General features: G+C 38.6%; 1 protein-coding gene across 10 annotated transcripts in view; it reads left to right on the top strand.

The window, feature by feature from the left end:
- The window catches only part of TBL1XR1 (TBL1X/Y related 1), a 190,293-nt gene extending 178,646 nt beyond the window's left edge, over positions 1 to 11,647 (top strand). For all 10 annotated transcript variants that reach the window (XM_064275495.1, XM_064275494.1, XM_064275491.1 and 7 more), the window contains 2 exons: positions 2,201 to 2,302; positions 3,274 to 11,647. In XM_064275495.1, coding sequence (XP_064131565.1) covers positions 2,201 to 2,302; positions 3,274 to 3,300 — 129 coding nt within the window. In that variant the 3' untranslated portion in view covers positions 3,301 to 11,647. The remainder of the gene's footprint in view (positions 1 to 2,200; positions 2,303 to 3,273) is intronic.
- Positions 11,648 to 24,287: the final 12,640 nt, after the last annotated feature.

Genomic DNA, 24,287 nt, shown 5'->3' with positions numbered 1-24,287 from the left:
TTTCTCTATTTATGGACTTTTTTATATTATCTGCAACATTCTATGAATATCCTTGTACATGTTTACTTGTGCACATGAATGAAAGTTTATTTAACTTGCACACTTTGAGTGGAAATCCCAGGCCCATAGCTTATACATGCCAAACTGCTCTCCAAAATTATCACTTTTATACCAGTTTATACTTTTAATGGCAATATTTAAGATTTCCCATTTTTCCTTATCGAAAGGGTTATCACGGAGCCCTGGTGGCACAGTGGTTAAGCACTCAGCTGTCAACCAAAAGGTCAGCAGTTTGAGCCCACCAGCAGCTCAGAGGAAATAAAATGTGGTAGTCTCCTTCCATAAAGATTATAGCCTTGGAAACCCTATGGGTCGGTTCTACTCTGTCCTGTGTTGTTGTTGTGAGTCGGAATTGACCAGACAGCAGCAGGCTTGGATTTTGAGTGTTACCAGACTTAATTTTAACATTTTTTCCAATTTGATGGCTATGAAACAGTATTTTGTTTTAATTTGCATTATTTTCTTGACCATTGAAATGTATACATCTTTCCTTGTACTTAGAATTCAATCAGACTCTCTCTTTTGAGTAGCTTTTTTATTTTTTAGCCTATTTTTCTATTTTTATATGATTGGTTGCAGTTCATTATGCATTTTGGATACTGATGCTCTTTGGTCATATGGATTGGAATGATTTTTAATTTTCTTCATGGAGTATCATAGAATTTTTAATATATTCAAATGATTAATCTTTCTCTTTTGATTGGTGCTTTTTGTAGCTTAGTAAATTCTTATATAGATGCCGCGGAGGTCTCTGATTTTTCTTCATAGAAGTTTTCAAGTTTTGTGTTTTCCATTGTATTTTTAACCCATTTGGAATTATGTTTTATATATGATATGAGGTAGACATTTAATATTATATTTCCACAGTGTCATAGCTCTGTCAACCATACGGTTTTGGTTCAGTTCAGACTTAGGAATTGATAATTGTTTTTGAAAGGAAGTTTTGTTTTTTTAACCCCAAATTTTACTTCTCTATAGATTTTACTTTCTAAACCTCATGTTTTGTTGGTGCCAGTCTTTTCTGTCCTAACTAACTGTAGATACGCAAGACGTAGTGGAATCTACTCAACAGTAATAAGTTACTATACGCAGTCTTTTCCGTTAATCTCACAAATTGTGAGAAATTTTAGCTAAGAAAGAAAAGCGTTGAGCCTGCCCAGTGTGATCAACTATAGCAGTGTGTCTATGGTTTGTGTACCATCACCAACCTGAATTTGAAGACATAGTCTTCCAAGACAGTTGGTTAACTTAGGGGCCGCTCTCTGGTAGGTATTTACAAGGTGCATGGTTTGGCGTCACGTTGTCTTGACTTTTTGTGTCACCGTAAAGCTGCAGAGATACTTCTCAGGTTTGTCAGGGCAGCACACCAGAAGCATAGGTTTCACGGCTTTCCCGTTTTCACAGCAGCACCTCTCACTTTCGCCGTACTTACTGGCTGGTCTCATAAGCAAATGCATTTTTAGGCAGCATTTTAGTTCTTCATTGGCGACTGTATGATTTTGCTTCCATTACTACAGGAATAAAATAATTTAGTTATGATTCAGTTAAATTGGTGAAATTATTGGTGTTCCTGGTTGAATTTTTTTTTTTAAAGTGTAACAAATTCTTCCAAGACTCCTGTGCATGTCTTATATTACCTTAGCTTCTTTTATAACCCCCCCTGCCTTGAGGTCTGGTTAGTAAATATGCAGTAACTAACCGACTTTTACTGGAGTTGTCTGTATTGCTCTGTTGTCTGTAGTTTGTTCTATTTCCTCTTTAGAATGTTTTGTAAAAAAAAAATTCTGAATTTTGTTTCTCTACATATTGGTCAGAGTCATGCATCCGTCAACAGCAACTGTAACAAGTTTATTCCGTGTTATACATTGAATACTATAGTTGTTATTAACTGTGTCAAAGAGGCCAAAGACACCTTAGCAAAGAAGTTTATCAACACTGGAGAAACTGAATGTGTATGTATGTGATCTGGTGAGAGCAGGCTAGTGTTTTCCAGTGTTTCAGAATTTATAGTTATTTTGGAGTTTAAGACCTCACTCTGATTGCTGGTAATAAAGCCATATAATTTCTTTATCTCGATATTTAGATTTCTAATGACATATATTGTCACTTTTATGATTCTGTTTTTTTTTTTTTTTTATAGACAGGTGCTCTAGTTCACAGCTATAGGGGAACAGGTGGAATTTTTGAAGTTTGCTGGAATGCAGCAGGAGACAAAGTTGGAGCCAGTGCATCAGATGGTTCAGTAAGTAGAGTAAGGTGTTTCCAAAGGGGATGTGGGTACAGACACAGAAACAGGTACACACACACACACGGGACAAAATGGTTTATTGTGACCGTGACTGCAAAAGAATACAGAAGTTTTTTTCTTTTTAATAAATTTAAAGATATATTGATCTTTTTTTTTTCCTGAAGGTAGCATAGTTTTCACATTCATTGCATTCAGAGAATGTAACTAAGATTTAGACTTTTTTTTTGCCAGAAAAGAGTTTTCATAATTAAGAAATAGTTCTTCTTTTATGTCAGCTTTTATTAGTGAAACAAAACACTCTGAGAGAATAAACAGTGACTGGAGTTTTAAATGCCCATTTCACCCTCTGTTCAGAAGTGTGTTGGTGGTTTCAGAGGAAGGGGGTGTAGAGAGGCAGGAAGAGGGTGTAGAGAGGCAGGAAGCGGGGAGTGTAGAGAGGCAGGAAGGGGTGTAGAGAGGCAGGCGAGTCCTGCATGGAGGAGTGTGTGTTACTGTGAGATTTTGAGGATGAAGTCGGCCAGCTCTTTATGGAAATACTGGTTACGGCTTCCAAAGCCCTAAAAGCAAAGGGAGGTTGGAAAGGGTCTAGCCACTAGCTGTTTACCCAAACTACAGCTTTATATAACCTCTACTATTTTTTCACTGGGGCCCAGGAGACAGGGAATGGTCTATTTTGAGCATATCTTTTCTAGTTTTTAGTTAACAGAGAGTGGTCCCTAAAAATCTTAACTGTCGCCTGCCTCCCCACCTTTAGGGTATTAACTCATTGTTATTTCCTCCATCTGCTTAGATGTTCTCTCTGATTTCTTTTGGTTAAGTGCCCATTTCAAGATTATTACTGGTTTTATGAACTTGGAAATATGTAACAGATTACAAGCTGTCCCGTAGGAAAGTTCAACTAAAATGGTATAAAATGTACAAGAGAATTCTGAACACATGGGTTGATCATTTTTATTTCTTAACAGGTTTGTGTATTAGACCTTCGGAAATAGCGCTACTAGTTGGAAGCCATGGACCGACTATGAATGTGTACATAGCCAAAATGACTGTCCTTGACCCATGTACTGCTATAGTCCCACTTGAACCATGGCCAGTCCACTACAGCCAAATCTAAAAGAAATATATACATACAGTGTATATAAACAAAATTGCACCCTGAAGACGACAGAGTTTTGTCACAGCTTGTGAATTCTGTTCACCAAGTGCTGGAATCTAATCTGCTGTGCCCCCAAAATAGCATTTAGAAGTTTTGGATATGAAAAACAGAAGAAAAAAGAGAAATATACATTATAAAAGCAGATCTTACATATACCAGTTTTTGGATACTAATGACAGCCTTGTTTATCTCTCTTGACTCAGCAGACACCATGGATTATATTCTTTTTTTTTTCCCTTCAGTAAGCCGTTTGTATGTACAGAGAAAATGGACTTACAAAAACTTACAGCAGTAGTTTGTTCTTGCTTTTAAACTTTGTTTTTGGTTTAGTTAATGGATGCATGAAGTAAGGGAGTGAATCAGTTTCTTGTTTATATTTTTTTTTCACCTTTTAAACAAAAAAAAATTCTTAAAAATATTTTAATGCATTCTTTTGAAGAGGTAGATGTTTGGTACATTTTATGGCTCCCAGAGCATATATTCAATTGGTGCATGTTGTGGGAAGGGGGAGTTGGAAATGAAATAGAAATATATGGCTTTGGTCATGTCGGTCTCTGAGACACAGCAGTAAAAGGGTGTTATGCTCTGGTTTTTTTGGTGATGTGGCTGAAATGCAATAGTTGCTTTTTTGGGACATACTTCTGCCAATTCAAGACTAGAAGGGCACAAAAAAAAATTTTTTTTTTAAATACCATATTGAAGATGCATAAAAAAAAAAATTCTCCTGATGTTTTGTAGCCATAGCTAAAATATGGTTAAAACGTGCACTATTGTGAAAAGGAGCAAAGTAGATCTGGGTTTTTTTTTTTGTTTGTTGTTTTTTTGTTTTGCTTTGTTTTTTAAGAGATTAAAATGTTTCTGGATAAGGAATAGCTTCTCAAAGTGTCCATCATTATGTGTAGAAGCTTAATATATAATGTAACCAAACTCCAGTATTAAAAATCTCTCATGTTATTTTTCTTTATTCAAAGCAAGATAACGGCATATAACACTGCCATTACATGGCAAAATGTTTGCTACCTTAGTTTAAAAAACAATCTTTAAAACAAAAGACTTGCTTCAAGGTGTTTTGAAATAGCAATGATTCAGAATTTAAATTAAAAAAAAAAACAAAAACATAATTGCACTAACCTCCCTGCTGCTCTGATTCTGCGTTTGTGGTACTTGTGACTACATGTTTTCAAATAGGTAGGTTTAAGCTGCTATTTTTTTTTTTCCATTCATCACTACTATATCATGTCTTTTAATCTCTTTATAATATCAAGTATTTTCCTAAGAATAGTTATCATCAATCCTCCTCTTGCGCTCATGCAGCTAAAAGCTAAGATAAACAAATGACAGCATGAAGCCATGTTTATATGTGTGATTAACACAGTTCCATGATTAACAAGAATCCAGGAGTGTTCCATTTTGGAGAAAATTGTTGTCACATTTATGTGTCAAAGATTTTAATTAAGGAATCGCTTTTTTTTTATTATTCAGCTTAGCAAATTTATAACACTATTTCTGTCACTAATTATTCTGAGTCCTTTACTACTAAAATTTTAACCCATGTTTTAAGTTTAAATAGAAACTGATGTACTCCAAGGAATGCAGCTTCGATTTCCAGTGTTTGTTGTTTTTGCTATTTTTACAAAACAGCCTTGGTTGAAGCAAGTCTTCGTTTTTCTAAGGTAGGGTAGCATTTGCTATTGGTAAAGAGAATAAATACACTTAATTTCACAGTACATTGTTAAATGTACCCCAGTTGTTGTCAGTGGGGACTATAATACTGTAATAATATTTTTTAAAATTTACATCTGGAAAGGCAGTCATTCATGATGGTTTTGTGCCAGCTGTTTTTAGGGTTTTGGAACATATTATAGATATTTAGAACTATTACCCTGTGACTTATGTAGGAAACCTAATATGCTGAGTATCTGGCACTTGAAATCTTGCTTTTATTGCTGGAGGTCCACATCTGTGCTTGACCTCTGTTGTTGTTTAAAAAAAATAAATAAAAATAAAAAAATCTGTGCAATAATTTTTAAATGTGCTCCCAGGAATAGACACAAATGTTTTGAGTATGTTTAAGCTGCATTTTCCTTTAGCGATGCATTTGTCAATTGCACTGAAGTTAAATCTGAAAGTCAGAGGTGATTATTGATAGTACTTTTGTATTTTGATATGGACAGTTTATTCATTTGCATAACAGTTAGTGATTTGCTTTCTCCCAGCCAAGTAAAAGACAGTCAAGAAATTCTGCAGCATAGCTGCCAAAATAGACAGCTACGTTTTTATGGTATTGTCATCTTTTCTGTTTTTGTTTTTCTTTTTAATCTTTAGCGATGTTACTTAAGCATAATAGCCACAATAGGACATATAAAAGATTATAAATACAGAGCTTTAATATCCTGAAGTCTTGGGTCTTTTTAAGTGTAAACTTACCTGAAAGGTATCCATTATGTAGGCTTGGGTTCTGTATGCGCACACAGTTATTTATTTATTTTTGCTGCTGTTCTCAACATCATCATTGCCTGCTGATGTGCCACGATGCTGCTCCAATGGACAAAAACAAGACTGTCTCTAATTTGGGCAGTAACGTATGATTGCAAGAGACGGAGTTTCACAGCCTGTAAAGTTCTATATTTGAGGTTCTAGCTCGATTTCCCTTCTTTTTTTTTTTTTTTTCCTGAGAACTTATCCCTGAAAATCATTTGAATCCAGTAGTTTGTTTTTCCCCCCCCATGGTATTCATTGTATATCATTGTTGTATAAGCTACTGTAAGAAAGGAATCTTATCATAGTAATTATGATATCATAGTTATTAGGATGATTACTCATCATAAGTAAGAAAACTTGAATGAATACTAATTGATTAAAATAGACAAAAGAAAGAGCAGCTGTCACTCTTACACATCCTAAAGGAATATCTTTGTTCTTATCCATGTCGGTAATTCCATAAATTCTTCATAATTTGTTCCAATTCCCATTTCCTATTGTTGATCAGCTACCATCACTGACTTTCAAATGACTTTTAAAAGTGGGAACTTTTCATTTCCTAATGGGTCTTAGAGTGTATCTAATTGTGTTTAATTATACTCTAGGTATGTTTTAGGATTAAACACCTTATACAGATACTGAAAGTGCCTCCTTTTGTGGTGTAAAAAACAAATTATGGTGCAAAAAGTAATCACTAGATGGAATTACATGAAGGTTTTTTGCTTTTTGACATGTAAAAATGTCGAGAGAAAGGCCAAAGATTTGTACTTTTTCACATAACTTATAAAGCACTCCTTTTTTTCTTAAACTTCTTTCTGTCAAATTAGATTTAATGAGAGAGTACTATTTTTAAGGAGCTGTTTATGTAGAATGATTTTAAGAGTAATGTAAATTATTGAGTAGAGGCCTGAGGAGGAGTATGCGTTGTTTTTTTTTCTTTTTTGCTCTTAAAAGCAAAATGACCATCCTTATGTGAACAAAAATGACAAGTTTTACTAGAAAAGCAGAAAAATCAATTTCAAATGCAATGCTATTTACTCATTTTACAGTGATTTTCATTTTCTTAAGCACACAGTACATTTCTACAGAACCTGTGTTTCTTCTTGCATGCTAAGGATGGTGCTTGCATATGGTGAATTACTGTTGACAGTTTCTGCAGAAATCCTATTTTCAGTGGACCAACATTGTGGCATGGCAGCAAATGCCAACATTTTGGGGAACAGCAGCAAATCTACAAGAGACCCTAGTTTTTGATGATTCCCCCCACCCCCATCCTGAATCAGCAGGGATGGAAGGAGAGTAGGGAAGTTATGAATTACTCCTTCCCATAGTAGCTCTGAAGTTTCACATTCAATATCAAATGTTTTTAACATGATTCTAGTTAAATGTAGACAAGAGAAGAGAAAGAGAAAGTGTTCACTTTTTTAATACACTGATTTAGAAATTTGATGTCTTATACTAGTAGTTCTGAGGTATTAATAGCATTCTTTATTTCTGCCTTTATGTTGACAGTGTTGAAGCAGGGTGATTAACTAGGGCGGTTTTTTTTTTGTTTTTTTTTTTTCCTAGTAAGCTGTTTCATGATGTTTTCTTTGGAATTTCTGGATAAGTTCAGGAAAACGTTCTGCATGTTGTATTGAGTCTGATGTACTTATCCATCTCATTAAAGGCAACAGCATACAGACTGCATTTTGTAGTTCTGTAATCCCTGAATACAGAAGTAATTTTCTTCTTTCCTGACTTTGACATTGTAGCTCTAATGTTTTCATTTTGATTTTTACAAAATCCTTTGGGTCTAATTCTGTGAGCCTACCTATAGCACTGGATTAAAATGTCTGCATCATTTCTTTAGTTATCCAGTTAACTTTAAAACTGTTGTAAAAGTGTAAACCAGCCCATGACAGTTTTTTGTACATGTTAAAGAACTTTTATTGTTCAGTTTTCATGATTATTGTGTAAGGAAGACTGATATAGTTGTTCTATGCTGTCCTGGACCATGTTAATTACACTTAACAATGTTTTTGGTTCGACATCACAATGATTTGTCCCCAATGACCCTTTTATCCTTTATAGGCACATTTTTTGTTGTTGTTATCGTTGCAGTTTCCCTTTGCATTGTATTGCTTTGACAACTGTAATTTGAATCAGATCTGAAAGAGGTCCAGAATAAAATATATTTTGATATTATGTTGGCTGTGTATATATATAAAACTTTTGATATCTATGTAGTTTGTATAGACTATATACTGGTCAAGTAAAGAGAGAGGGTTGCTATTTCTTGTTTACAACTTCCTGTTTACATTTTAATTGCTTTCTATTCCTCCAATGATCTGTTTTAGAATAAATTTTTTGCTCTGATTTAGCCTTACAACATAAAAACATTTCTGTTCTCGCCCATACTGGGGTTGACAGTGATAAAACTGCCATCAGAACCCAGATGACTGTTTTTCATAAACTTACTGTTCTCTAAGATACATACTTTAAAGTAAGCCCACAGATTAAATTATGAATTTTACTATTTTATTACTTCTTGCAGAAGATAAGATTTTTTTAAGTAACGGGATTAGTTACTATTTTTATTAAAGAATAATAATAGAGCATCTAATCAATTAAAGAATAGCAATTCTTAATTATTTTAAAAAATCAGTATTGTATTTAAAGGGCATTATTTCACACAAACTAAAAGAAAGCTCAGATCCACCTGTTTGCTTACCATGTAGTTGAGCACAAAACAGTACGTACGCGTTGTTGAAAATTTTTAGGTCAGGAGGGTCAGCTTCCTTAATGGTATTTTTTTCTTTGCATAAACCAATTATAACTTAATCACTTTCTCTCAGCCAGTTGCCTGTGTTCCTAACAAAGCTTATGTAATCTAATGAGAAAAAATACTAGGCATCTTTCATCTTTAATTAATTCCAACTCCGGTAACTGTTAAGAGATTTTTTTCCAACACTATTAAGCATACTTTTGGTTTATGTTTTTTTAAAAACTTGTATTCTCTAGGTCTTTCACTTTTCCCTTCCACTTTCTTAACAAAAACTAATACAGGCCTAGCCTTATAATGTCTTATTGGATGATAAGCTGGGGCAATTGCTAGAACTTTCTAACAACATTTCATTTTCAAAGGGTTAACTTTTATTGCATGGCATAGATTGTTAGTTTTCTACATTTTACACTTCTTCAAAAGGTATTTAAAGATTAATAAGATTTAAAATTCATCTAAGTCTACGGTAAAACATTCATTTGAGCAAGCACAGAAAGGATTTCCAGTTTCTTAGCTGTTACACTTTACATAGATGAGATTGCTTGCCTATTATAATACATAGCAGATCAGATTAAAGATTACTCTTGTCCCAGTATAAAACCCATTATAGTCATCTGCAAGATACAGTGTAGGAAAAGACGCTATGGACAGTAGTTTTACGGTGCTTTTCTCTGCTGAAGCTCTCTGTCAGGAACGAAATGTTAACCCTCTGCTTTTTCTGCATGATTCTTTTCAAATGTCATATCTCAATGCTTATTTGTCCTAACTTGTAATATTTTTGTATTAAATTTTTTAGGAGTTCCTTGTAATTTCTTTATAATTTAAAATATATTAAACACGAAGTGTTTAGTAAAGTACAAAAGACAATTACTAATGTTTCTTGGTTGTTGGGGTCATATGATCAGTTGGGTAGCGAGGTCACACTTTAAGAACTAGGACCAGTGGAAGGGAAGCTACCCAGAAAAAGATCACAGCTCTATTTAAATTATTTTCTAACATACAAATTCAGTGTTGGAATGGGCTTGCTTAGAAGATACCGCGCTGCCAAAAATGCCAAAAGCATAGGTTGGGTGGCCATCAGGCAGGACGACTGGAGGAACTCAACCATTGAATGGGTACCTTAAGTTGTCCCTTCAAGCCTCGCGTTAAAATTTCAGTCACACTGACCTTGGTCTGAGGTCAGACGTTTGACAATACCAGCTTCCGGAAAAATCGCACATTCAAATTAGAGGGTTTTGAAAATGTACACATTGCCTTCAAAATAGCAGTTGTAAGCTCTCTGTAATAGAGCGTTTTCTTTTTCCACATAAGCTTCTCTGGGCTTAATTTATAGCCAATTACCGGGGAATTATCTGATTTTCCAGCTTGAGTCCTGTGGAGCAGTACACCCCAATAGAGGCCAAGAAATAGCCAACACTAACAGAAATGGAGAAGTGCACAATTGGCGTGGATATCCTAACGATGGCTTAGAGTCATCAAATAATTCCAATGAAGATTATTATGACAAAATGTCGGTACGCAGTATATTTTTAAAATATTGCCACCTAAAGCCATTGAAACGTTTTAGCAAGCGGGATAGACTTAAGTTTGAAGTTGGACACTTAGGACTGAATTAGAGGTAAGTTTGCTTTTTAAACATAGTTTTTTTCAACCTGGAGTGTGCATTAGAACCATTTTTTTTCCCCCAAATTCCTTGGTCTACTGGCTAATATGATAGCACCTAGGTATGTGTGTGATTTTTTTTTTAATGCTTGTTTGTTTTTGTGCCATAGGTGACTGTTTTGATGATTGTATATTATAAAACTCATGCTTGTAAAGAAATTCACAATAACAAGGATGTAAATAATAGGTTAAAAATTTTTTTTTTTTTTTTTTAAATAATAGGTCGCCATTTCCAAACTCCCAATCCTTTCCTCAGTGGTAACCACTGTTAACGACTGGTATGTGTCCTTCCAAACATTTTCAATGCATACTTCTAAAAAGCAGAGAGATGAGATTGTAATATTGCACCGGTTTCAGAAACACCTTTTCACCCAAATCCTCGGGCCCTTTTTCCCATCAGTGTAGGTGTACCTCTCTAAGTTTGTGTGGATGCAGAGTATACCATACAGGTTAAGAGCATGGATTCTGCATGACAGCTGGGGTTGAATCCCAGCTCCATCTCAAACTAAGGAAGCGGTGACAAGGCAGCTACTGTTACGGTTTCCCCATCTGTAAAATGGGGATAGCAAGAGTACCTAACTCAGAATGGTTATGAGGATTCAAATGTTAATATATCTTAAGTCTTTAGAGAATAGTGCCTGATTGTACAAAGCACTATATGTTACCATTTTTGTTTTTGAAAGGCCACATTGTAGCATATTCCCATAATTGGGTCCCCTAAATTTTTTCACTATTTCCCGTTTCATAAAAAATGGTGCAGTAAACAAAATATTTGTCTCTCTGTAGGACAAATTCAACAGTTGATCCTGACGCACACTCCTGTTTGTAGCCACTTTGAAAGAATTTGTAAAACTCACCTCCCAGCCATTTCCTAGCCTTAACCAAACCTGTCATGTTAACAATCACTGCCTGATTGATGGAAGGGAGAGTCAACCAGCTGTGGAGCCGATCCCGACTCACAGTAACCCCGTGTGTATCAGGAGTAGAACTATGTGCCGTAGGGTTTTCAATGCTCAATTTTTGGAATTGAATTGCCAGCCTTTTCTTTCAAGGTGCCTCTGGGTGGACTCGAACCACCAATCTTTTGGTTAGCAGCCCAGTGCTTAACTGTTCGCACCACCGAGGGATCCTGACTTGTATATTTACTCGCTGTGCGTGTGAGAACAAGAGAAAATACTTTAGACCAATGGAGTCATGGGGCAGAATTGGAAAACAACTCATATTTCAGACTTACACTATAAAAAAAATAAATAATGCTATCACTAAAAAAAACAAAAACTAGTGCCTATGCTACTAGTCATTAAATACTAAAGATACGGCCAAGGTTTTGTGACACGTGGATGAATATTTCTCTACCACAGAGCACACTTTACAGGCTAAATGTAATTACAAGCTTCATGTAGCTATGAGAATATATAATCCCATATGCTAACCTTGTTGGAAACTGAGTTCCTAGTCCATGGATTAGAACAGCGGCATTATAGGACTTTTTAATAAATGTCACTTTTACCCATTTCTGCCTTCCTGAGCCCTGGGTCCTCTTGTGTTACTTTCTTCAACAAATATTTCTTTGTTGAGTATTATTGTGTCCCAAGAAGTGTGTGTGACTTGGAAATAGTGAGCAAGTAAGACAGAGGCTCTGCTCTTGTGGAGTATAACTCAAGGCGAGGTAATTCACAAAGTGCTGTAACAGGGAAAATACACTTAGAAGTTGTTCTAAGTAAAAACCCGCCAAATATTGGTACTTCCAAATGGTTTAACCTACTTCAAGTTACTGTGTTTATAAATGACCAGGGGTACCTGACAGCTTGCAGAGTTGACTCCTTACACCAGGAGAGCACAGGAGCCTGTATATGTCACAGGATACCCAGTACTTCCCTCTCTGTGACCCACATTATACCTGTAGTTGTTTTATGTCTGCCTTCTAGTGGTTACTTCTGTAATTTTAAATAATAAGTTTTCCACTCCATTTACTACTTTAAACAATGTCCACAGATTCCTAACCATCAACGGAAAGACATGAAGCACTTTTCCCTACCTCAGTTTAGATCAGATTTCTTCTTGTTACAAATGAAAGCCGTGTTTTTGCTGTTACTGCTATTACAACAGCAGCTCAGAAATGTTGGAACCTGTGCCATCACTGTGTATGCACCTTCTCAGCCCCACACCCCTACCACGTTTCTAAAGGCAACAGCACATACAAGACACATGTGCATGGATCAAAGTACCCCTTCATTAATAGCTGCAAAATATACTCCTACAACCCAGTTCACCTCTATAGAGAGACTGCTTTGGGGTTTGTGATTTAGGGCTTTACTACTCAAAGGCCTAAATCAACAATAACCTACCTGGAAACTTGTCAGAAGTCATCTGGGAGCCATTAGGTCCGCCATGCCAGAACCTAATGAATCCATCAGACCAAACCAAACCCAATGTCATCGCGTGGGTTCTGACTCACCACGACCCTGTAGGACAGAGCAGAACTGCCCTGTGGTGTTCCCAAGTCTGTAATCTTCACAGAAGCAGACTGTCACACTTTCTTCTGCAGAGTGGCTGGCGGATTCAAACCACCAACCTTTGAGTTAACAGCAGAGCGCAGAACCACTGCATCACCAGGGCTCCTTAATGAATCAGAAGCGGCAGTTTAATAAGATCCCTCAGGGAAATGCACACAAAAGTTTTAACAGGAACTAGTTTAGGGTTCAAGTCAAAATAGAGGATTTTATCCTTCCTCCCCACTCCTGAATCTTGAGACTAGCAACAAATACTGAGACCACCGTACACAGTTGCTGGCCAGGGTAGTAGTAGAGGAGAGGAGGAAAATGAGAGAGCCGGAAACCAACAGAGAGTGGAAAAATTCATTAGAGAGTTATAAATTGCTTCAGAGTCACACACTGCGGTTCTGAAACAGGAAGCCCAAGAGAGAAGAGGGCTCTCACAAAACAGGAATCCTGCCCTCAGTTGCCACCATTCAATCATGTTAACTGGGTGATCTTGGATCCATTACCCTTTCTCTGCCCCTGTCTTTCTGTGAATTGAGACATCATAATTTGTTCCAGTTACGGGGATTAAGTGAGATGATTCATACAGGTGCAGTGCCCAGCACATCATAAGGGATTATACACCAAAACCAGCTGTCGTGGAGTTGATTCTGACTCACAGCGACCCTATAGGACAGAGTAGAGCCGCCCCGTAGGGTTTTCAAGGCTGTAATCTATAGAAGCTGACTGCCGCATCATTCTCCTGTGGTGTAGCTGGTGGGTTCGAACCGCCGACCTTTTGGTTGGCAGCCGAGTGCTTTAGCCCCTGTGCCACCAGGGCTCCTTGAATCTGCCCTAGAATGTAGTAAACTCTCTAGCCACACTTTTCATGTTTTCCTTTAGTTCCAAAAAGCTTGTTTATAATTCTGAGTATGTCTTTCCTTTTCATGATACTTTTGTGATTCTTGCTATAGGCCCAGCTGAAGTTAGTGATACTGAATATACAATGGCACCAATCTGCTCCATTGGGCGATCTTTCTCTACTTACGTGCTCAGCAGGCATGGGCAAGGTGGGTGTCTTAGGTGGTGATCAAGACTAACAAGGACACAAAAACCAAACCCATTGCTGTCAACAGTCAAATTGCCCCATTGGGTTTCCAAGCAGCAGCTGGTGGATTCAAACTGCCAACTTTTTGGTTAGCAGCCAAGTTCTAAGCCACTGCACCACCAGGTCTCCAATAAGGACACAGGACATGGAGCATTTACACACTACAATTTGCAAGAGAATTAGCCACAGGTACTTCCAGGAGATGGGGCCTTCTAGTCAGTCAGGATAAGCCTGGGGCAGTATGGCTATGCTTGTGAGGAAGTTCAGGTGTCTGGTGTCTCGGAAGGCTTCCATTTCTCTGGAAGGAACCAGTGTGGCCAGGCTTGAAGTCAAGGCACCCTCTGAGCTGAAGTTATGCTGGCATGTAGGCTTGCTGGGCGAGATGAGAAGCTCCACTGAACGGGCCTATGGAATCCGTTATAAAGTTATCGATGCTCTGAGTTGTGGGTGAGGCTTTGTGGCAATGAGGGGAACTGGGATAAGGAAGGTGTTCTGATCTTGTTGTTAGGTGCCATCAAATTGGTTCTGACTTACAGCGACCCTATGTACAACAGAACGAAACGCCACCTGGTCCTGTGTCATCCTCACCATTGTCGTTATGCTTGAGCCCATTGTTGCAGCCACTGTGTCAATCCATCTCATTGAGGGTCTTTTTCTTTTTCTCTGGCCCTCTACCAAGCATGATGTCCTTTTCCAGGGACTGGTCCCTCCTGATAACATGTCCTAGTACGTACGTAAGATAAAGTTTCACCATCATTGCTTCTAAGGAACATTTTGTTCTGATTGGTAATCATGAATTTAAGTGGCTGAGGAAGTGTTGGCTCCACCCTGCATTCAGTCATGTCCTTATCTTGTTCAGTCGTACTCATCAAAAAAAACCTGTCACTGTCGAGTTGGTTCCGATTCCTAGTGACCCTATAGGACAGACTAGAACTGACCCATAGGGTTTCCAAGGAATAGTTGGTGGATTCAAACTGCTGACCTTTTGATTAGCAGCTGTAGCTTATAACCACTGTGCTACCAGGGTTCCGATAGCCATACTGAAATACATGTGCCTCCCTTAAGGTTTCTTCTCCCTTTTGTTCTTTTATTCATATAATTCTGTCTTACTGAAATGCCTTCTCCCCTTCCTTATTTGCCTAATTCTTAAAAATTCTTAGATTCAATCAAGCCAAGTTCTTCTGTGGAGACTGCCAACTCACCTACTGAGTGCCTACTTGTTCCTTCTGCTTCTGCTTCCACTCTGAGTTAGGTCCCCTCACTCCCCATTCACTCTCTCATTTTGGATATGCATTTTATATTATGCATAGCTCGGTTTATAGAATGGCTCCTTATGCTGCTCTTATTAGCCCTCGTTTCTTAAGAGCAAAGACTGACTATTGTACTTATCTCTAGATCCCCAGAGCCTAGCACCAAACCCGCTGCCTTCGAGTTGCGTCTGACTCATAGCGACCCTATAGGACAGAGTGGAACTGCCCCATAGAGTTTCCAAGGAGAGCCTGGTGGATTTGAACTGCCAAACTTTCGGTTCCCAGCCGTAACACTTAACAACTATGCCACCAGGGTTACCAGAGCCTAGCACAGTGCCTGGAAAATAGTAGATGTTTGATTAATTTGAGGTGTTGAGAATAGGGCTTCAAAACGGTTTGTTCTGGTTCAAACACCTGCTGATAATTTGCCTTTCTAACAAGTTCGGAGGTGATGTTAACCCTGCTGGTTAGGGACCAATTCTGAGAACCACTGGTAGAGCAAAATGTATGATACATAAAAATCTCCTGGGGATTTTGTGGAAAATGTAGATTCTGATTCAGTGTATCTGGGGTGGAAATGCAAGTTCTCAGCAGGAGTTCAAACTGGAATGAACCAGTTGGAAGCCCTGGTTGAGAAGAGGGGATAGGTTTGCCATCAATCAAGGTGATTGATAGAAATACCGCATAACTAGACACTCCTGGAGAATGAATTGTAAAAACGAGGTGCCATACTGTCATGAGAAGAGTACAAATTTTTCCTATCTATGTACACTTAAACAAGTTGCCGGACGTCTGAACGTCAGTTTCTCATCTGTAGGAAATATCTGTATCGTGCTATTGGGGTTGTTTTAAGCACTGTTGTTAGTTGCTATCCAGTCAGCTCTGACTTTGACAGCACCATGTATAACAGAACAATGAAAGGTTGGTCAGTCCTGAGCCATCTTGATGATCTTTGGTATATGTGAGTCCATTGTTGTGGGCACTGTGCCAGTTCATCTTATTGAGAGTTTCCCTTGCCTTTGCTGGCCCTCCATTTTACCAAACATGAAGTCCTCATGATGCATTCAAAGTAAGCGAGTTGGAGCCTTGGACAATATTCTGTGATCCACAGGGTTTTCATTGATGAATTTTTGGAAGTAGATTGCCCAGCCTTTCTTTCTAGTCTTAGTCTAGAAGCTCCACTGAAAGCTGTCCACCATGGGTAACCCTTCTGCTATTTGAAATACCGGTGCAAAGCTTCCAGTATCGTAACAACACGTATGCTACCACAGTAGAACGAATTGACAGGATCCAAACCAGAATATCACATTGTGGTTTTAAACATGAGCAGTTATATAAATCATTTAGCACAGTGACTGGCATATATTAGGCTTTCAAACATGGCATAATTATTGTAGTTACTACTTTTACTGTTATAAACACGTCAGAGCAAAGATTCGTTTTCCAGGATGATTTGTTGAAAATAATTTGCTATAGTTAGGTTTATTCCGCACACATGGGGTCTCCATGAGTTGGAATTAACTCAATGGCTACTAATAATAACCATACAAGGCACTTCTACTGTGGACAGGAATGTAGAAATAGTGTAGCGAACAAAATGTTCTTTAAAGTTGTATTTTGTTTTGATGGGACATCTTAAATATAAAATTGTTTTTTGTATGCAACCTTGGTGGATGATGACAACAGTGATGATAACGATGATGATGGTATGTGTGTGTGTAATCAGTTCCCTTGTGTTACTTTATTTTTTTATGTTTTGTCTCAACCACATTTTTTTTCTTTCTCATTGTCAAGAATTGGAAAACAGCACTTTCAAAAACAAGTCTGGTACCAAACAGCCATTTTATGACTTATTATTTATAGAGAAACATCAGAAACTGCATCCATATTAAGAACTAAGATTCTAAGGGCAGAGCATCTCACATTTTCTTTTGGCTTCCATTTAAATTATCTCAGACTTCAATTTTGAAACATTAATCAAGGTCAAAATATCACTCTAGCTTTTTGTGTGTGTTTGGTCACCTTTGCCTTCCACATGTAAACCTTTCTTTCTATATGATATTTTCCCCTTGTTATTGTTAGTTAGGTGCCATCAACTCCATTTTGACTCCTAGCGACCCTGTGTACAACAGGATGAAACACTACCTGGTCCTATGCCATCCTCAAAATCATCGCTATGTTTGGGCCCATTGTTGCAGCTACTGTGTCAATCCATCTCATTGAGGGTCTTCCTCTTTTTCGATGACTGTCTACTCTACCAAGCATGGTGTCCTTCTCCAGGTCCCTGTTCAAGCATAATCATTTTAGAAAATTTTAAAGTAGTAAAAAAAGGTATGTTTGTGTGTATAAATAGAGTATCACAGACATACATGCTATCTAGCTTTGAGCAGCATTCTTAGGTGTTGCTAAACATAGGCCATTGAGTCATTTTTGTGCAGAACAGGACATTCTGCTGACCCACACAGGACATGTAGCATGAGCAAGAAGGCAATATGTTGTATTTAGTCACTGAGACTTTGGAGCTGTTTGTTATTGCAGCATAGCCTAGCTAATACTGATCGATATAATCACTCTCCAACCCCACCTCCGACCTTGCTGCACAATCTCCTCTCTAGCAGCAGTCCTCCGTTAACTACTAAATATTCTGGACATTTTCCTGTGCAACTTTTATGTTTCTTTTTTTTTAACATAAAAGGATTATGCTCTATATATTTTGTGTGAATCAATTTTATTTTGCTTAATAATCTTCGTGTCATATTTAAACATTTATTAGCTGCAATTGACATAAACTACTTTTTTTGTTTGGTACATATTAAAATTATACGGTTTGATGAATTTTGCTATTACATACCATGAAACAATCACATTTAATAAAATGACATATCTATCACCTTCAAAGTTTCCTCTTGTCCCTTTGTAATCTTTCCCTCTTAGCCCTCCCTGTCCTGCCCCCACCATGCTCAGGCAACCACTCACTGATTTCCTTTCTGTCACTCCAGATTGTTTTACTTTTTCTAAAATTTTATAAAAATGGAATCATACATTATGTACTTTTTTGGGGCGGGGGTGTCCAATCTGAATTCTTCCACTTAGAATAATTATTATTTTCTAGTATCTTTCAGTTTTTGATTTCTAATTGAATTTTATTAGTCTCAGAGAGCATAAAAACATACTTAGTATGAATTCAATTCTTTTAGCTTGGTTAAGGTTTGTTTCATGACCCGGAATAGACTGTATCTTGGTGAACGATCTACACATGCTTGTGAGAACATGTGTTCTGTCGTTTGGGTGGAGTGTTCTATAAGAGTCAATTAGGTCAAGGCAGTCAAATGTTGTTCAGGCCCTCTACATCCTTACTGATTTTCTGTCTTCTTCTTGTACTGATTAATATAAGAAGAATGTTGAAGTCTCCAAGTGAAAGTCTGGATTTGTCTTTTCTCCTTTCAGTTCTATTATTTTTTTTACTTCATAGATTTTGAAAGCCTCTTGTTTTGTTGCAACATATTTAGAATTCATAGACCCTATACAAAGGAACCTCGGTGGCAGAAGTGGTTTTGTGATCGGTTGCTAACCCAAAGGTTGGCAGTTCGAACCCACCCAGTGGCTCTGTGGAATTAAGGCCTGGCAAACTGCTTCCATAAAGATCACACCCAAGAAAACCCTCTTGGGCAGCTCTACTCCATAACACATGGGGTTGCCATGAGTCAGGACTAACTTGACTGCAGCTAGCAAAAACAACAACATGCCACAGTTAGGTTCTTCTTGTCCTGGCATCCTTTGCTCCATCTCAAAATTTTGAGTCCATGCTTAGAAACTATTGGTGTATCAGCAAAAATATTTAACTAGTGCTGATCAAGAAACCCTGGGCACCTACTACCTCTCTGCCATTTAGCAGCTATGGGGAAATCTTTTACCTTCTCTCAGTTTCCTCATCTAGATGAATTAGATTTATAGTGCTTACAGGATGCTGGTGAGAGTAAGTGTAAAAGGGACTAGAACAATACTTGTTACAGAGAAAGCACCATTAACTATGTGTTGAGGAGATACCTTGATAAGATGCCATGTTAGTGAAGTACATGCACACACACACACCTCTAAATGTAAAAAAAAAAAAAAAAAATTTATTTTCTGTGCCTTCAGGACTTGCCAGATAGTATCTGTTGTCTTTCAGCTTCGTAGTTGTCTTTTGTACCCTCTTCTGTCTGCTGCAGCAGGAAGCCTACAAGTCTGTTTTTTAGACATCCTTGTCATCTGTATTTCTGGCAATTTCTACTAAGAGGTACTGGGGGAAGATTGGAATCCGGGGAGAAGTCAGAGCTAATTCATCCTGTGCACTCAGTCTGTGGCTCCTCAGGCAGTGACGCAACAGCAGTGGCGATGACAGCAGTGTCTAATGAATGGACTCTTGGCATCCTGCTTAGGCAGCCTGGTTTACCATCCATCTTAGTGGCCCATGGACATAGGTTCTGAGTAGCACCATTTCCTTTTACTGTGCTGATCCTAGGGAGGCTAGCTTCCTGCAGTTACAACCCCTTGCTGCCAAGTCAACTCCTACTCAGTAGTGACCCTGTAGGACAGAGTAGAACTACCCCCTAGGGTTTCCGAGGCTGTAATCTTTATGGAAGCAGACTGCCACATCTTTATTCTGTAGAGCGGCTGGTGGGTTCGAACTGCCAACCTTTTGGTTAGCAGTTGAGCGCTTAACCACTGTGTCACCAGGCTCCTTTTGCATCATCTAGGCCCTGCCGGTCCTTCTGACTTCATCTCCTTCTGTCTCCCATTTGCCTCCCCTTCTCCAGCCACACGTCTTTTCTCTGTACTTCCACTTCAAGGCCCTTTTATATCTGCTGTGCCCCTGGCCTAGAATGCTTTCCCCTTTCATCTCCATTTGTCACTTAGTCATCAGCTTCCGCGCCACCGCCTGAGAGGCCTTCTTGAGCACCAAATCTAAAATCTCACTACCATCAACTTGACTTTTATATCCCGTTTATTATAATCTATTCACCTGGTATCCATGTGAGTTTAAAAACTAGTGATAATATGAGAAGGGAAAATAAATTGAAAATAAAAAATAAATTATGTGAGATTTGACATAAATAGTAGTAGCTTTTTTTTTATTTTTTGTGCTTTGAAAGTCAACTGCTATGCTATAGGCCTGGTTATTACGAATATTATTAACATCTTGCAGAGCTATTCACTCTAAAATTGTAACAAAAATTACATTTGATTCCGATGCTCTGTGATAAAACGTGCTTAATGTCAGGTAGCTGAGAAATAGCAGGATCGTTCTGCTGCCCACTCTCAAATCATAGGTATTTTTTTAGCTTAAATATGCTTTGAATGAAGTCTTAAAAAATTATATTTTGTATGTAAAAGTGCTACATTAAACCTCACTGTTTACCAACTCTTATGAGCTAGGACTTTTTTTTTTTTTTTCCAGACTGTCATGGATTAAATTGTTTCTCCCGAAAATATGTGTATCAATTTGGCTAGTCCATGATCCCCGGTGTTGTGTGCTTGTCCACCATTTTGGCATCTGATGTGATTTTCCTTTGTGTTGTAAATCTTACCTCTATGATGTAAATGAGGTGGGGTAGGTGGCAGATATGTTAGTGAGGCAGGACTCCATTGAATTTTGTCTTGAGGCAATCTCTTTTGAGATATAAAAGAGAGAGGCATGCAGAAAGGCAGGGGAACCTCATACCACCAATAAAGCAGTGCTGGGACCAGAGCACATCCTTTGGACCTGGGGCTCCTGCACAGAGAAGCTCCTACTCCAGGGGAAATTTGATGACAAGGACCTTCCTCCAGAGCTTGCCCTGGGGCTGATGCTCTGAATTTCGACTTTTAGCCTACTTTACTGTGAGGAAATAAATTTCCCTTTGTTAAAGCCATCCACTTGTATTTCTATTACAGTAGCACTAGATAAACAAGACACAAAGGAAGAACCAAAAACTCAAAGAGGGACATAGGGTTTGTAAGGGACAAGGCTGAGATTTAAATCCAGGTGGTCTCATTACAAGGAGCCCTGATGGCACAGTGGTTAAGTGCTTAGCTTCTAACCAAAAGGTCAGCGGTTTGAACTCACCAGCTGCTCTGCTGAAGACCTGGCAGTCTGCTTCCGTAAAGATGACAGCCTATTCTATAGGCTCGCCATGAGTCGGAATGTCCTACAGGGTTGCTGTGAGTCTATAGAATGGCAAGCGGTTTGGTCTCACTACAAATCTTGCAGTCTTTCCACAATATCCGATGTTTTAGTTTTCCTTGGTTGCTGTAATAAAGTACCACAGATTTAGTGGCTTAAAACCAGGGGTGTCCAGATCATCTCTGGTGAACAATTTCACATTTTTTTCACCACGTCTTTGAAATCCATGTGAAATTGTTCACTACATATTAGTAAGTAAGAGAAGTAAGCCCACACTTAACCTTGCTTACTGGGTAATCCGTCCCTGTTAGGAATTGTAAATTTCAAAAGAGCCCTTGATTCTGTAGGAAGGTGCTGTGGGGCTGGGAGAGAGAGAGAGATGGCAGCCATACCTAGAAGCAGAATCTTTGATGTGGCAAAAAAAATGCAAAACTGTTCACTATAGATGATCTGGTAAGCAAGGTAAGCACCGTGCTTACCCTGTCTATTGGATAATCCACCCCTGCTTAAATCGATGTAAATTTATTATCATATAGTTCTGTCGTGCACAAGTCCGAAATTGGTCACAATGGACTAGAATCAAGGTATCGGCAGGACTGCTTCATTTTTCTGCAAGCTCTGGGGAAGAATCTGTTTCTTTCCCCTTTCTAGCTTCTCAAGGTTGCCCACATTTATTGGCTTGTGGCCCTCTTCCTCTATCTTCAAAGCTGGCAACATCAAACCAAGTCTTTCTCAACCTGCCATCTCTCTTATTCTCACTCTGGTTCTCCCCTGCCCCCTACTTCTAACTTTTAAACCAAACCAAACCAAATTTCATTGTGGTGGAGTCAATTCCGACTAAAGACTCTTATTATCTACATTATGGAGCCTTGGTGGTGCAATGGTTAAGCACTTGGCTGCTAACTAAAAGGTAGGTGGTTCAAGCCCACCAGCCTCTTCATGGGAGAAAAGACCTCGCGATCTGTTGCCATAAAGATCACAGCCTCGGAAACCCTATGGAGCAGTTCTATTCTGTCATATACGGTCGCAAGGAGTTGGAATCAATTTCACACACGACAGCAACGTTATTTACGTTGGACTCATCCAGATAATCCAGGATGATCTCAGTATTTAAGGTCAATTGATAACCTTAATTCTATCTGCAACCTTAGTTCTCTTTGGTCGTGTAAGGTAAACTATTCACAGACTCCTGGGATTATGAAACGAACAAATTTTTTTTTTGGGGGGGGGTGTTTATTCTGCCTACTACACTCTATATTCTTAAAAAAAAAAACTGTTTTAAAGAAGATGAAATGAAGAATACAGGGTTAGAGCATTGCTTCTACTATGGCTGCTAGGCAGCTATTGGTATTGCCAGATAATATTTAGAGACACTAAGCTATGTTCTACCGCCTTCTTTCTACTCAAGCAGATGGCTAGCTCTGTGTTCACTGCTTCAGGGAAGGCATGTGGCAGAGCAGAAAACAGAAATAGGCTCCAAGACTTTCCCAGTTTTGTTACCCAGTAACTCAAGGCCTTCACAGAACTGACTGGATTTGTGGACGTGCAGGAAGTAGGATTTTCTCCAGACATCAGGGCTTGTGGCAGGGGACTGGGAGCCCTTGGCAAGAGAGAGAACAAAAAGAGTGGAAGATCCCTGGGTCCCAAGAGCAGAGGAGACCATTTCTTGCTTCCTGAAGACACCACTGTGTAGTCCGCAAACCCTGATGGAACAGCAATTAAGATGTGTCTTGACAGATGGGACCTGTGCAGCCAGCAAAAGATTTCCATGCTCCAACAACAGCCTAGATATACCAGAGAATCCAGTCCTAAAAAAGCCAGACCACCACTGGGTGCTGCTGAGTGTTCCCTGACTCATGGTGGCTCCATGCGCGTTGGGGTAGAACTGTGCCCCATAGGGTTTTCAGTGGCAGACATTTTGGAAGCAGATTGCTAGGTCTTTCTTCTGAGGCACCTCCAGGTGGATTTGAACTTCTAACTTTTTGGTTAACAGCTAAGCGTGTTAACCATTAGCACCACCCAGGGACAAAAAAGCCATAGGGCCAGGAAAGATGTGCTAATCTGTTGCTTGAATACAGGATTATCTGAAAAACATATCCTTCCTTATGCTTTGGCATATCAGAAACCCCTGGAGAGGAGAGTGGTGGGAAATTCATAAAGCGCTAAGGTATTTTTTCTCTGACCTAGTAGAAATTAAGTTCTATAAAAAACAAGGAAAATTATATTTCTTGGACACTTCAGTTGTCGAATGACATTCATACCTGGTACTTTAATTTGTGGTTAATTTACCTGAAAATCATTTATTCTGCCAGAGTTCACAAAGTACACTGCTTCCCTGTTTCCACACGGTTGACAAAGAATAAGAGTTACATCCCAGCTATATCTCTTGCCAATTCTATGATAAATGAAACTTATTTAAAAATCTTCAATTGCAGAATATAAGTCAACGTGTAAATAATTTACTTTGGAAATCAGTTGGTTTAGACAAAATTTAGCTGGAGTAAACAACTGCAGTCAGGAAGATCCAGGTAGGATCTAAGCTCAACCTGCTTAAAAACTTCCCCTTTAAAGTCTAATATTGTAACATGATAACATTTTTACCACCTCCTTGTTGTTAGGTGCTGGTGAATCAGCTCTGACTCTGTGGCCCTGTGTACAACAGAATAAAACACTGCCCAGTCCTGTGCCATCCTCACAATCTTTGCTATGTTTGAGCCTACTGTTGCAGCCACTATGTCAGTCCATCTTGTTGAGGGTCTTTGTCTTTTTCACTCACGCTCTGCTTTACAAAGCATGACGTCCTTCTCCAGGGACTGGCCCCTCCTGATACCATGTGCAGAGTCAGATGTGCAGAGTTTAAGTGAGATGAAGTCTCGCCATCCTTGCTTCTGAGGAGCATTCTGGCTGTACTTCTTCCAAGGCAGATTTGTCCA

The sequence above is a fragment of the Loxodonta africana genome, chromosome 23, assembly GCF_030014295.1.
Source record: "Loxodonta africana isolate mLoxAfr1 chromosome 23, mLoxAfr1.hap2, whole genome shotgun sequence".
NCBI classification, from domain to species: Eukaryota; Metazoa; Chordata; class Mammalia; order Proboscidea; family Elephantidae; genus Loxodonta; species Loxodonta africana.
The sequence above is the reverse complement of the archived record's forward strand: the minus strand, read 5'-3'. Positions and strand labels throughout refer to the sequence as shown.